This window comes from Macadamia integrifolia, chromosome 12 (assembly GCF_013358625.1).
Source record: "Macadamia integrifolia cultivar HAES 741 chromosome 12, SCU_Mint_v3, whole genome shotgun sequence".
NCBI classification, from domain to species: domain Eukaryota; kingdom Viridiplantae; phylum Streptophyta; class Magnoliopsida; order Proteales; family Proteaceae; genus Macadamia; species Macadamia integrifolia.
This window is the reverse complement of record NC_056568.1, coordinates 14,403,421-14,418,861: the sequence shown is the minus strand read 5'-3', so window position 1 is coordinate 14,418,861 and position 15,441 is coordinate 14,403,421. Positions and strand designations below refer to the sequence as shown.

General features: G+C 44.6%; 1 protein-coding gene across 1 annotated transcript in view; it reads right to left on the bottom strand.

Annotated features, from left to right (window-relative positions):
* Positions 1-11,312, bottom strand: part of LOC122058316 (ABC transporter B family member 25, mitochondrial-like) — a 54,647-nt gene extending 43,335 nt beyond the window's left edge. The window contains exons 1-4 of the mRNA XM_042620941.1: positions 10,605-11,312; positions 8,274-8,504; positions 7,955-8,141; positions 7,656-7,717 (exon numbers count right to left, since the gene is read on the bottom strand). Coding sequence (XP_042476875.1) covers positions 7,656-7,717; positions 7,955-8,141; positions 8,274-8,504; positions 10,605-10,928 — 804 coding nt within the window. The 5' untranslated portion in view covers positions 10,929-11,312. The remainder of the gene's footprint in view (positions 1-7,655; positions 7,718-7,954; positions 8,142-8,273; positions 8,505-10,604) is intronic.
* Positions 11,313-15,441: the final 4,129 nt, after the last annotated feature.

The window sequence follows — 15,441 nt, the reverse complement described above, 5'->3', positions numbered from 1 at the left end:
AGGTAGTTGTTGTTACCAAAAACGAATCTTCAATCACTTAAGGATGTGGTCCATCGATCCTTGTTGGCATTTGGAATATTCTTTGTACCTCTGGGACAACTGCAAATGGGTTGGTTCTGCATCTCAGTTTAGTTCTAATCCATTATTCTTTTTCTGGCCCGAAAAGAATAATCATTTGTACGGGTGACCAAACGAATGTGTACTTTTAATTGAACACGTCCATCTTGCTCAGAATTTCGCCCTCTTCGCAACCACGAAAAGAAATAGGATCTTTTTACGTAATTGAAGATATAGCGTCCGATAGTCCTTAAGGCCTTGAAAATATAAAACCTGCAAAAAGAGAGTAAAACCCAAGGTAGCTCCATTCTAAATATGTAAAATGCATGTTTTACTACCCTAGATTTCACACATAAATGTGCTCATCAGACAAGGATGAGTTTTGGGGTTGGAATTCAACTTATAATGTAAAATTGGAGATTTGGGACTTTTTAGAGGTGAAAAAGATGGATTCTTCGCTGTAATATAACGGGAACACCATGTCAAGTCTTATAGTTGTTCAATCCTGCATATCCAATTTAATTGGGAAAAAGTCAGCCTGCATGACATGAAGTGAGAAGTGTCTTAAAGTTTTCAAGTTTATATGGATCTAACATGATCACCATAAGGCCTGTTTGTTTGCCGGAAAAGATATGGTGGGAATAAAGGGGTGGGATAATTGTCTTCTTCTTCAATAGAATACCGAAAATGGTTGTTGTTTGATTGCATGAGGTGGGAAATTAATAGACGAGGATCCAGGAATTAGGGATTATATTGGCCTACATCGTTGCTTCTTTCTCCCACCCCACCCCACCCCACCCCAATTTGGTGGGACTTTTGCGTTGTTTATGGAAATGAGCAATGACTCTATGCCCTTCTCTATTCTGCTGCCCTAGCTCACAATGGAGAAATTCTTCCATTGCCAAGTGTAACATACACAAGTCCATGGTTCCGTTGCCAAGTATCATAATCTTAAGCCCTAGGAGGGGGAGAGCTCCGTTCATCATCAGAACCCCCATAGAATCTCAGTCCTCCAGCCCATGAACCATCTCTGTCATCGTCTCTCACGATGCACCCAGGTAAAGGCCCTGTTCGGCCATAGGAGCAAAACTTACTGCCAATGCGAATGTACTATGATTCCTTGGGAGTCTTCTCCTTGGGGCCAGTTGGCTATCACAGCATCTCGTCAGTTGTTATATCCTTACTCCGTGAAGAAATCTCGTCTGGCTCCACCTAAGGCTGACATAAGTATCGGTGGTGAACTTACATAAGATCATCTTCTTCCTTGGGCTTGGCAGCTGCAGCTTCTTTGAGACTCAGAACAGACTCACCACCGCTGGTGAGTTGAGAATTGGTGTCGGTAGCAGGGTTCTCTAGCTCTTCGGCATAAGCACGCTTGGCCACAGTAGCCCACAGGCCCCACACACTGATTCCTCCCCAGGCTTTCAACATTTTTCTTTACCTTATGTTCCTTTCTTTCCTCAACGATGCATAGATCTGAAATCTTTTGAGCACAGAAACAATCCAAGATCAAACCCTTGTGTTCTTCTTATTTGCGCTTCTTTTGAGCGTAGAAATCTACTCATAAGGAGCCATTATAGGTGTATTCTTGTCGAACAAAAAAATACACTACTACCATTGTAACTGGCCAATCGTCCTCTGATCCAGAGTCTAACATTCCATCGGGTACTCTCTTCCCATGTGATCCATCTCTTGATCTCCCTATTGTAATCCATAAAGGAAGTAAGCCCTGCACTCAACATCCTATTTCCAATATTGTCTTATAGCTCCCTATCTCCGTCCTATCATGCTTTTTTGTCTTTTTTGTCCTCTACTTCTATTCCTCAGAACTAGCAGAAGGCTTTTGCAGAACCACGACAGAAAGATGCAATGGATGAAGAAATGAGAGCACTTCGAAAGAATGACAAATGGAACTTGGTAGCTCTTCCACCACATAAGAAGCCAGTGGGATGCAAATAGGTATTTACAATTAAGCAAAAAGCGGATGGAACTATGGACATGCACAATGCTAGATTGGTGGTCAGAGGTTATACTCAGACCTATGGAATTCCCTACCGGGAAACATTTGCCTAGTCACTAAGATGAATATTGTCTAAGTCATCATCTCTTGTGCAGTTAACTTAGGATGCGACCTACAACAACTACATCTTACAGCAACTAAATGTCAAGAATGACTTCCTCCATGGTGAGTTTGAGGAAGAGGTGTCCATGGACATCCCTCTAGATCATTCTAGAAAAGAGACTCAAAGGAAGGTAAACAAACTGAAGCAAGTATTGTATAGGCCGAAGCAATCTCCCAAAGAATGGTTTGGTCGCTTTCACAGGGCTATGATGCCAATGGGATATAAATAGAGTAATGTTGATCACACTCTATTTATTAAAAGAGAAGGTGATCAGGTTACTATTCTCATTGTATATGTGGATGACATTGTCGTCACTAGGAGTGATCCAGCTGAAATAGCTAGCTTAAAGACTTTTTTTTGGATGAATAAATAAATTCATTACTAAGAAGGGAAGAATATAGAAGGGGGAGAAAAAGGGGGGCGGACAGGCTAACCAAGGCGAGCCGAACAGAACAAAACAACAAAACAATTACAACCTAGCTAGATCCACAACCTGATCAGCAAAAAGAAAAACACCCATCTAAAGCCCGAAGGAGGGAAAAAGTGGGGAGACGGCAGCAAGCAAGGAAGGGGAGGTCAAGTATGAGGAATAGGGTCAATATGAAGGTTCCAGGAGGCAATAATATGTCTGTTCCTAATGGAACTGGGAACAGGCCTATGGTGGAATGACTGAATTTTGGAGGTAACATCGAAATAGATGGCTTTCCAAATCTTGTCTGAGAAGCGAGAGTTGGAAGATCATCTACGGTTGTTTCGCTCCATCTAGATATGGTTGATGGAAGTAGAAAAAGCAAGCTTCCCAATGGCGTCACAAATGGAAGAACCCGAAAAGGTCATGTCAATCCAAATCCATTCTCTGTCAAAAGGAAATATAGTTCTGGTAGAAGGCCAACATTTGGAGAGGACCAATTTCCAGACAGAGGAGGAAAAGGGGTAAGAAAAGAAGAGATGAGGGATGTTCTCAAAACCATAGGGGCAAAGGCAACAGGAGGGGGGAACTGGGATATGGCAGTGGATGAGGAAGGCTTGAGTTGGCAGACAGTTGGAGAGACATCTCCAAAGAGTAAGCCTGTGGCGGTGGATGTGACCTTTGAACCAAACGAGGTTACGCCAAGGAACCATAGGACCAGAGGATCTAACAAAAGACCAAGCCGAGGCAGAAGAGAACATCCCATTGGATAAGGGAATTCTAATGCATTTACTTCCTTACCTCGATGGCTAGGATGGAGACAGGACCAGAGGTCATGGATGGGAGGATTGGAAGGAGGGGACCAGCAAAGAGGGGACAGGATATAGGAAACTGTAGCAAACTTGGATATACCGGAGGAATAAATGGTTCTGGAAGATACCAGGGAAGTAAGGATGCCAGCCGGGTGCCAAGGGTCCATCCATAAGGAGGTGGCCTAACCATTACCTATGGAGAAGAAAATGGCATTGAGAGCTAAAGGTCTGAGAGAGAGAATTTTCCTCTAGATCCAGGAACCATCCGGAGGGACTGGGACAGTCCAGAGGGAGTGGTGCTTGAGAAGGTAGGAGTTGATCCAATCAACCCAGATGCTCTTTTGCTTAGACACAATTTTCCAAATGAGCTTAAGAATACCTGCAAAGTTGACATCTTTTATTCGCCTAATGCCAAGACCACCTTCGGCTTTGGGAAGGCAGACCTTGTCCCAGCTAAGAGGGTGAAGCAACCTGGCGGTATCAAGACCTTTCCAAAGAAAGGAGGAAAATATTCCTTCAATAGTCTTGGTGGTGGTAGCAGGAAGGGAGAAGACACCAAACCAATAAAGATACATGGATTGGAGCACTGAGCGGATGAGGGTTAGGTGACCCGCATAAGAGAGTAGCTTAGCTTTCCATAGCTGAAGCTTCTTTCTCAGAAGGTCAAGCATAGGGGAACAATGATGGGAGGAGCCTGGAGGAGATGAGAGGGAGACCCAGGTACCTAACAGGCAGGGAACCCAAGGAGAAACCAGTGTTGCCAAGAAGATGATCCTAAGCGTCAGGGGAGACCCCTGAAAGAAAAATGCTAGATTTGAGTAGATTAGTACGGAGGCCAGAGAGGTTCTCGAAGGAACTAAGAGATTCCATAATGGTGGAAATGGAGGGGGTCAGCTTTGGAGAAGATCATGATATCAACAACAAAGGCAAGATGAGTGAGAAGATGGGATTTGCATTTAGGGATAGGAGAGATCAAGTGGAAGTTTGTGGCAGATTGGATGGATTTAGATGGGACTTCCAGGGAAAGGGAGAGGAGAATGGGAGAAAGAGGACAGCCTTTACTGATTCCTCTCCCAAGGGGGAAATAGCCAACAGGGCTACTATTGACAAAAACAGAGAACATGGGGGTGGAAATACAACAGTGGATCTAATGAACGAAGGAAGGAGGAAAAGACATGGTGAGGACTTTAGAGATGAAGTCCCAGCTCAGGGTGTCAAAAGCCTTATGGATGTCAATTTTGAAAACATCAGTGGAAGAATGAGATTTGAGGTCAAAACCACGGACAATCTCATGACAGAGCATGATATTGTCAACAATGCTCCTACCCGCGATGAAAGCGGATTGATTAGGGCTGACAAGGATGTCAATGATTAAAGACTTATCTAGGTAAGGAGTTCAAGATTAAAGATCTAGGTAAGTTGAGGTACTTCCTTAGTATTAAGGTAGTCCGGTCTACTAGACGTGACCAAAGTACACTCTAGACCTTCATTCTGAGACTAGAATGTTAGGTTGCAAGCCAGCTGATACTCCCCTTGAGGCCAATGCTCATCTGAAAAGCAATGATGGAGAAGCAATTGATAAAGGCCAATACCAGAGACTAGTTGGGCAACTTATCTATTTCGCCCATGTTGTTAGTTTTATGAGTCAGCAGATACATGACCCCTATTCTTCTATATGGAGGTAGTGATCCGTATTCTCCACTACTTGAAGTCATCTCCAGAGAAAGGCATTTTGTTCTCACCTTGTGATCATATGCGTGTAGAGGCATATATTGGTGCTGACTAGGTTGGTTTTCTAGATGATCGATGATCCACATTAGGCTATTGTACTTTTGTTGGTGGTAATCTTGTAATATGGCGCAGCAAGAAGCAGGCGGTGGTGGCTAAATCTAGTGCAAAGGCGGAGTTTAAAGTCATGGCGCATGGTACTTGTGAGTTACTTTGGCTTTAGGGACTACTTCAGGATGTGGGTATGCCTATTCAATTGCCCATGATGTTGTATTGTGATAAAAAATCAGCTATTAGCATTGCACATAACCCAGTTCAACATGATCACACAAAGCATGACAGCATGTAGAAATTTACATGCATTTTATCAAGGAGAAACTAAAGCACTGGGTCTTTATGCATCTCTTTCATAAGGTCAGAAGATCAGTTAGCAGAGTCCTTACAAAGGGTCTCAGTAGAGGTTTTTCATCCTATTTGTGCAAGTTGGGCATGTGTGATATCCATGCACCAACTTGAGGGGACTGTTGTAATATGGGTATAAGGGTAGAATTATCCATAAGGGCAGAATTGTACTAGTACTCATATCACTACTGTTATAAATTATGAAGGGTTGGTGTCAATTTGACACATCATATTTCCCCAAAATCAACAGAAGGCATATAGAGTTTTTAAAGTTCTTTTTGCTTTGAAATATTTGCTTCCTTTGGTTACTTCTAACAATTGGCACCTACAGATGTTGGTTATATCTAAAGCCAAGAGGAGTGCCCACAACAATAGCCAAATATTGATTTGACTGCATTTACAATGTTATATACATGTTCTAACAAATCCCATTATTTCCTTCTAAAATTTGTTCTGGTTATTCCCTAGGCCTGGGTAACCAAACATCAAGGGATATTGGTTCTGAGTTTGGTTCACATTTCAAACATAGGGAAATCCAAACCAGGTATCTCAGGCACCTTTTAAATCTCCAAACTTTTAGTGTTCTCTCTGATTTTTGGTGAAAATTATCAGATAGGAGGTTTTCTGAAACTGGAAAGCTAGTAACAGTCCAGTTGGTTGTGGGTTAGATCTACATAGGGTCCTAGAATGCTTCCAATTCAATAAAGTTTACATTGCTACATTGGCAATTAAGATTATTATCTTCAACGTTCATATAAAGCTCCTTGTGATCCCATTAAGGTTTGAAAGCCCTGGTTCAAGCATGTGAAACAGGGAGTCAGTTATGAATTTGGTGGAATTTTGTTTTTTCTTAATTTACAAATTTCTCTTTAATACTAATTGTGCTTGATAACTGTTAGAAGCCTATCCTGAGAAGGGGTCTAGCAAAAGTCGCGAGACTCCTCCCTTTGGGGTATTCTAGTCCTATCAGGACTAAATACAATTAGAAGTTAGTAGTTAGATCAGTTCCCATTTTGTTTTTTCCTATTCCTAGTAGGACTTGTGTAATTGCTATTCTATTTAACAAATGAAGGAGGGCAGCCCCAATCTCATCGATTGGGACTCTCTCTCAATAACTAATACTTCTGAGCCCATTTCCTACCAGAATAAGGGTCTATTAAGCTCATGCTACAAAAATTAAATAATGTCGCTTTTTTCAAACACCAGATGGATTGGACTCGTTTTTAAGCATCCCAGTCAAAGAATAGACAGCCTAACTAATTAGACTACAGTCAATACCTTTTTAGTAAATTATATTGTCATATCCATTATGATTAGGAAACGTATACCATGCATACATCAGGATGTTGAGACCATATTTTCCTTTGGTTCCTGTATATTTTATGGGCAAGGATTTCCTCTGACATGGCGACATCAATATGTCAATTTGGGGCGAATAGGAGGTGAGGAATTCAAACTGTAAAATAGGGATTTTTTTATGGAGGAGAGAGAATGTGGTTCCTTTTCCCATATTGTATATCAGAATTAGAACTTCCCTTGTACACCACAGCCAGGTTTATTCCCTTTTCCAGTTGGTCTTTGAGCCGCTTTATTCCATGCTATATACTATCACCACTACTATTTTCTGTATTAGAAGGAAACTTCCCCTATCCCATAGCACCCCCCCCCCATGTGAGGCAGGATTTAATCCCAAGTCTCCACTATCAGCAGCTGGTTGCTGTCCCCACAATTTCATGGGACTCCATTCTATACTGAAGCTTCTAAATCAGTTTGGTTGAATATTGGCCGAACTTGGACCTCCTGCTTCATTGTATTTTTTAAGCAATTTGCTTGTGGATGTTATTCAACACTACAACACTAAAGGCATAAACAGCAAAACACCACTATGGCATAAGAATTCCTAATTTATAAGCAAGCACTCAAATCCAAAAGTAACCAAGCATCAGCAGCAATCCATATAACCTGTTGCAATAGTAAAATCAAAGCTAAAGCAGACTGTTACCAAAAATAAAATCCGGGTAGTTTACACTTCACTCAAAAAATAACATTTAGCAAACAAGGGAAATTACTTAGGCTTCATAATACCAACTTCACAAAAAGAAAGGGAAAAAGAAAGTTGTATACCTTCTTAGAAACTATGCGGATTGTCCGAAACGCCACCTTAGAAAAGACAGCATTCCGCAATTCTGCCAGAATGTGATATGGGCAATAATTAGGATATGTTAAGTCGGGATAATATGAAGAACAGAGGAAGCAGAAGACAAGAATGTTAAATAACGTTACACCCCAAAAAAAAATATATATATATAGCATAACACAAATTTTCTATGTATGGATTGTTTTTTCAGTATTTCACATGAAAAGGTTAGAATTATCTTGATCCAAATCAAGGCCGGTATTAGCAATTACTTCCTGTGCACTACCATTGCAAGCCGATGCCCCTGCCCTTGCTATTCCATATCCAACCATAACAGCTGCTGGGCTTGCAAAAATTACCAAAAGAGCAGAATTAGAAGTTGCAAGCAAGGCAAGCTCAATGCCAGTTCCAGTTTCTGTTGATAACCAATCAACTGCAAGCTTGAACAAGAACGGTACTTGAACATTAAGAACCTGAGAGATGATAGCAAGGTGTCGTTAAGCAACAGCTTCCAGCCTTCCAAGATTAAACTAAAACCGAGTAAAAGAAAGCATGCTCTCTTGAGAAAAAAATAACAACAGAGGAACTAAAAGAACCGCTCTAACCTTTGCTCCTACTAAAAGACCCAATGCCATTACCACCCTCAACCGGAATTCAAGGTTGTCTTTCTGCCACAAGTACTTGGCAAGAGTTTGCAGGATTCTCATGTCCGCTATTTCTTTTTCTGGAGGTATTTTTACAACTGTGTCAGATTGTGCCTGCTCTCCTACCTGCTTTGCCCTCCTCAAGTCACCTGCTGACGTTAATAACAACGCGTTCCCCCGGTGCAAATAGCTCTGTTCATAATATTGTATCAAACAAGTATTCCTATTAATTCATTCCCTTGAAAAATTGGGACCAAGATAAACACAGCTGCCAGAGGGTGGGGAGGGTAGTAGTACATGAACAAATGTAACACAATTTGGGTCTGTAACAAATTGCAACCCCATTGAGAAAATGCAAGCATGCAATTTACATGGGCAAGTGACGCATGTGTTTTTTGTTTAGTCACATATTGAAAACTGGAGAAAATTAGATGGGGGATATATGTAGGAATTGGTCTTTAAGGGACATAGGGTTCTTAAGAGAGGTATCTCTCTTCTGATGTGTGAGGGTTGATCTAGGGTGCTTTTTCAACCGCGCATGCAAGAGCTGAGCCGAGCCAAGCCGGGCCGTTGCCAAGGCCGTGGTCAGGTGTGGGTGTGGGTGTGGGTGTCATTGAATTCTGGCTCCAAAACCAAATTCATTGAATTCATATAAGGCACATTATTTAATACACCTAGTACATGCACCCTATACACACCCTATGTACGTAGCACCTACCTATACATACACACGCTCGTACGTATGTACAAGGCAAGAGACATACCCATATGTACAGGTGTATCTATATGGGTACAATCCTTACCTATAAATACCCAGTACCTGCAAAGGAAAAAAGGTTAGAAAATCAGAGTGCTTATAGCATACTGTGAGAGGGTAACATTGCCTATGCACTATGATCCATGGGATTGTTTTGTTGCCTATGCTCTATGATCCATGGGATTGTTCTGTTCTCTGTTCAAAAGAACATTCTGTTCTTCACTGTTTTTTGTTATGTTATGTTCTGTTCCTTAAGGTACTAAGGGCCCATTTGATAACGTTTCAAGAAACGCGTTTCTGCCGTTTCTGTGTCAAGAAACGGCAGAAACGGAACAAAAAGCATTGTTTTCATAAATAGAAATCAAAATTTATGGTCATTTATGTTCCTAGAAACGGACACTTGTTTCGTCGTTTCTAGAAACAAGTGAAGGCAAAGATCATTCTCTCTCTCTCTCTTCTCTCGCTCCAGCCATCGGTTCTGCAACCTCCAACGATGGCAAGTATCTCAATCTCCGGCAGTGAAAACTCCGTTCTACAGAGAAGTGCCATCGGTTCTGCAACCTCCAACGATAGCGAGTATCTCGATCTCAGCCGGTGAAAACTCCGTTCGACAAGGAAGTGCCATCGGTTCTGTGACCTCCAACGACGGCAAGTATCTCGATCTCCGCCGGTGAAAACTCCATTCGACAGGGAAGTGCCATCGGTTCTATGACCTCCAACGATGGCAAGTCTTCTCCAGGAAGTGCCATCGGTTCTACGACATCCAACGATGGCAAGTATCTTGAACAAGTTCTTGAGTGTTAGAATGATCTCGCCGACAACTAGCGAGGAAATCCAGTGCTCGCCGATCTTGGCCTACCATCTAAGAAATCCAATGGCAGCCGATCTTCGGCTACCATCAACTGATCTGGACGGAGTCTGATTCGCAGAGCACCTGATTCAACCATCGTTCTTGCAGTCCGAGCATCTTCCATGGAAATAGATATTTTTCCATTATATTGTCTAAAATAAAAAAATCTACAAGAAACAAGGTTTATCAAACACCCAAAATTTTGTTTCTGTTCCCAATAACGGAAATTTCTGTTTCTGCCGTTTCTTGAAACAGAAAAGGCAGAAACATTATCAAACAGGCCCTAAGTATAACGTGTAGACTCCCTATGTAATCACACTTAAGAGTGCAACCTCTGTAATTAGGGGGTGATTTTATCTTAGGGGCACTTAAAAACCTTAAAGAGAGTATCTTATTCGACTTTGCCCTGTGTACCGAATTCTTCTATACCAACAAGGAGAATACTATACATAATCAGATGCAAGTTAATTCAACAAAGAGACATGGACAATTTACTTCAGCAAGGAGTCAAATACTGTGCAAGGTTCCTATTTCTACAGTACATCAGAATTGTACTACTTTGGAGATGGGTCTAACACTGCCCTTTTTACATTTCATTTGCAACAGTTCAAACTTCAAACATACAAGTCACGTGCAAGGACAGAATGAGGAAAGGAGATAATAAATCAGGTAAGTTTGAAATTACCGATTCTCTGTAAGACCCAGTCCTTCTGGGCGACGCAGTATCCCACAAAAACCCATTCAAGTGTTTAAAGAAACCGCCTTTGCACCCGGCATCCATCGGAATGCGCCTTAGAGAAGATTCCCCATCGAATCTATGACTTCCACTGTTCAACCATTGGGGTCTGATGTCAAGAAAGTGCCGCCGAGAAAACCTGAGACAGGTAGTACCCCGATGAGGATCAAGGGACCGTGAAGACATTGCATTCTGATAAACAAGTTGCGGATTCAGCTGGCCTCTACATCGGAGGAACTCAGAAACCCTAAAGCGCCTCGAAGCAGCTAGCATCCTCGTTTGCAGCAATTGTTATCGATTCAGGATCAGAGTCAATGTGTTCTAAATGAATTTACAAGGTAATTTCGATTGGTACAGTGGTGCTTATTGGAAAAATTCCGATCGAGGCAAAAGTGGTAATCGACTACGATTCTTCGATTTTTAGTGCAGAACATGATCGAAACGGTGAGGAGTGGAGGAAACATTGAGAGAGATTAGCACTTGAAGCAGCTAAAAAATATAGGCGAACACTAAAGACAGTATTACTGCTATTAATAATATTTAAATAGATATGGCGCCATAAGTGCGAAGATATGGTATAACCATAAATAAATTACACATAAATTAATTTGGTTTCTCCGAGAAAATAAATAAATTATTTGGCAGGTCAGAACGAGAAGAAGCTTTAGGCTTGCGCGATGTAACTGGGGGTACCACGGACGGATTCATGCCTGTGCGTAGTATTTTTGTTATTCTGGTAGGGTGGTGCGTGGGTGACGGGGAAATGAACACTCTCTGGTCGCTTGGTCTTTGCATTCTGATACAGCCAAATTGATCTCTCAGTGGGAAAATGACACGTGTCGCCTCTGAGACATGTGTCCGCCACCAGATAAGAGTTCCAAGAAATCAATCACGCTCGATCACTCAATCACGCTCGATCACTCAAGCACGCTCAATCACTCAATCACGCGGGATCACGTCGTTTGCATGAGGGGAATATTCCCTACGAGAAGGACGGTCGTATGGGAGAAGGACAGAGGAAAAGACAAGAAGGAAACCCTAGCCCCGAAGAAGGATATAAGGAGGCCGAGAGGAAGGAAGAAGGTAAGCTGTGAGACCCTCACCATTACTCCCTTACTGAACTGTGCGGCCGACCCTGACTTGAGCGTCGGAGGACTAACCCCGGACAAAGCTCCGAGCCTCCGTCGTCTGTGTTTGTGTAGGACCGACTAGCGGGGTTTTTTGGCAGCAACAGATTGGCGCCGTCCGTGGGAACCGACGGTAATGGTGGGGAGAACTTACAACCACAAAAGGACAAGAGCAATGTCCAACATAGACATGGGGGAAGAACCTTCAGGGGAGCTTCTTCCCTCGGCGGAGATAGGACGAGAAAGGGGCAATGACGACCGGGAAGTGTCCATTAGGTTCTAGCGTTAGGCTGGATATTCAGTACGTGAAGGTAGTGATCATCAGCCTCCTGCAGCCCAGGAGTATGTGACGAGGCAGCAGTTCGAAGACCTCCAGGACAAATATAACCGGATGGGCGAGACTATGAGGGAGGTCTCCAAAGCTGTCTCTCATAAGACCGGCAGAGCACCCCCAGGTCCCCACGTCCAGTTTGAGAGAGCTCGAGATGAAGACCGGAGCAGTACGGGATCGACAAGGGCCGATCATGACCCTCGAAGCCGAGCGAGGGAGAGTCCCGCGCCCCGAGGTAGGACGCAACGCGCCGCCAGAGACCCACATGGGGATCCGCACCAAGGAGACAGACAGAGGCCCGAGGACTCGGGATTAAAGAGGATGATCCTAGACCTGAAGAATGAGATCAGGAAGGTGGCATAAAACCAGACGGGAAACCGCGAGCCTGACCTCACCAATGACACGGCCCTAGCTGACGAGGTTATGAGGGACCCGCTCCTGATTGGCTTTTGTCTGCCCAAGTATGACACTTATGACGGGTCAGCGGACCCCGTCGATCACCTGGAAGGCTTTAAGGTCGCCATGCAATTCCATCGGGTCTCGGAAAACATCATGTGTCGTGCCCTTCCATTGACGTTCAGAGGAGCGGCGAGGCTGTGGTACAACCGACTGCCGACGAAGTCGATCCACAGCTTCAGCGACCTGAGTTACTTCTTCGTGAAGGGATTCTCTAGTAGCCAGCCCCTCTAGAAGACTACGTTGAACCTAACCAACGTCAAACAGCAAGAAGGGGAATCGTTGCGGAACTACATGAAGCAATTCCAACAAGAAAAGATCACAATTAGAGGCCTAGACCCGAAGGAGGAGTTCATGGCCCTGTTAGGAGGCGTCAAGGACAAGGAGTTGAAGAGGTCCCTAGCGAAGCATACACCTAGGAACCTGACCGAGCTGAGGGCACGATGCGATAAGTACATCCAGATGGAAGAAACCCTCCAGGACGATGAAGAAGCCAAAAGGAAGGCGGCGAGAAAGAGGCTCTCAAGGGTTGACGATAAACCCGTCGAAGAAGGAAAAAGATGAAAGTCCGAGCGCAGTCGGGCCCCCAGTCCACCAAGGAAGTTTGAGAAGTACGCACCCCTGAACCGAAGGTGAACAGAGGTACTAATGCAGATAAAAGATTCCCCGGATGCCAGAGCCATGAAGTGGCCAGGAAAGATGGGGCGACACCCCGAGAGACGCAATGTGGACAGATATTGCCACTTCCACAGAGACCATGGCCATGATACCGAGGACTGTTGGCATCTCAAGGGGGATATAGAAGGAATGATCCGAAGGGGATACCTAGGCCGATTTGTAGACCAGGAAAAGGAGGTGGCCCCAGACGACAATGGCCGGAGGGATAACCGTCGGAGAGATGGCGGAGGTCGTTATGAGAGAGGGGGGCTCGCCCGCAGAGGCAATCAGGAACGACGAAGGAACCAGACACCCGAGGAAGCTGAGCGTCGCCCCCGAGAGGAGAATAAGAGCCCCACCAGAGTTATAGCGACCATCTGTGGAGGCCCAGCCGCTGGAGAGAGTTCAGTCTCTGCTAGGAAGGCGAAGGCCTACGCGAGGAGCGTACATATGGCAGAATGGCCGAACAAGAAAGCGAAGACGGGGACGGTTATCTCCTTCTCAAATGATGATCTGGATGGGGTACAGACCCCGCATGACGATGCCTTGGTTATCACCATGACCATAGCGGATTGCAAAGTGAAGAGGATCTTAGTGGATAACGGCAGTTCAGCTGATATCCTGTTCCTTGAAGCTTTCCGGAAGATGGGCCTGGACGAGGGAAAGCTAAAGAAGGTCGAACACCCGTTGCAGGGATTCTCTGGCGTCCCAGTGAAGGTAGAACGTTCGATTGAGTTACCGGTAAAAGCCGGCACTGGAGATCGCCAAGCGACGGTCATGATCAACTTCCTGGTTGTGAGCATTACATCGGCATACAATGCCATACTAGGAAGGGTTAGATCGAACCTACTAAAGGCTGTCGTCTCCACACCCCATCTCAAGATGAAATTCCCAACCAAGAATGGTGTCGGGGAATGTCGGGGTGATCAGGAGGCATCCAGAAGGTGTTACGCCACTACCTTATGGGGAAAAGAAAAGGCGGACGAGGCACTCCCGATAGAGGATCTGCGCGATGATGCCAGTTATCAACGGGGGGAGCCGACCAAGGATTTGGTGCAAGTTGATGCCGAAGAGGGGGATAATGCTCGGCAATTTCAGATTGGGGCTACCATGTCAAGGCTACAGCGAGAAAGACTCGTCTCATTCCTCCGAAACAACGCTGACGTCTTTGTCTGGTCGGCTTCGGATATGCCCAGAATAGATCGAGAGGTAATAGAACATCATTTGAATGTTAGCCCGATGAAGAAGCCGGTGCAACAGAAGAAGAGGACTTTTGCCCCCGAAAGGCAGCAGAAAATAGACGAGGAAGTGGAGAAGCTGCTGAAGGCCCAGTTCATCCTCAAGATCCAATACCCGGAGTGGATATCCAACATGGTAATGGTCCAGAAGGCAAATGGAAAGTGGAGGATCTGCATCGACTTCACCGACTTGAATAAGGCCTGCCCAAAGGACGCGTACCCCCTATCAAAAATAGATCTCCTCATTGATGCCACGGCAGGATACGAGGCGCTGAGCTTCATGGATGCATACTCGGGGTACAATCAGATCAAGATGTCCGAGGTCGATGTCCCGAAAACATCCTTCATAACCGAGGGTGGACTGTACTGCTATGAGGTCATGCCTTTCGGGCTAAAAAACGCAGGGGTCACCTATCAAAGGTTGGTGAATAAAATCTTCAAGGGCATGATCGGAAAAACCATGGAGGTATATGTGGACGATATGCTTGTAAAGAGCCTGAAGGCGGAACGACACATCCAAGACTTAGAAGAGGCGTTCCAGGTGCTGAGACGGTACGACATGAAGCTGAATCCAGCAAAGTGTGCATTCGGAGTAGCCTCGGGAAAGTTCCTTGGCTTTATCGTCTCGGAGAGAGGAATTGAAGCCAACCCAGTCAAAATACAAGCCATTCGGGATATGAGGTCCCCCAGAATGTGAAGCAAGTCCAGGAGCTAACAGGTCGGGTCGCCGCCCTTAGGCGATTCATGTCTCGGTCTGCAGACAGATGCCTCCCCTCTTTCAAAGCACTGAAAGGGACCAAAAAGTTTGAATGGACGGAAGAATGTGAAAAGTCCTTTGAACAATTGAAGGAGTACCTGGCCGCACCCCTGCTGCTGACGAAGCCGAATACCGGGGATACCTTGTAGCTATACCTTGCTGTATCGGCAGTGGCGGTAAACGCAGTACTGACGAAGGAAGAAGGAAGGCAACAACAACC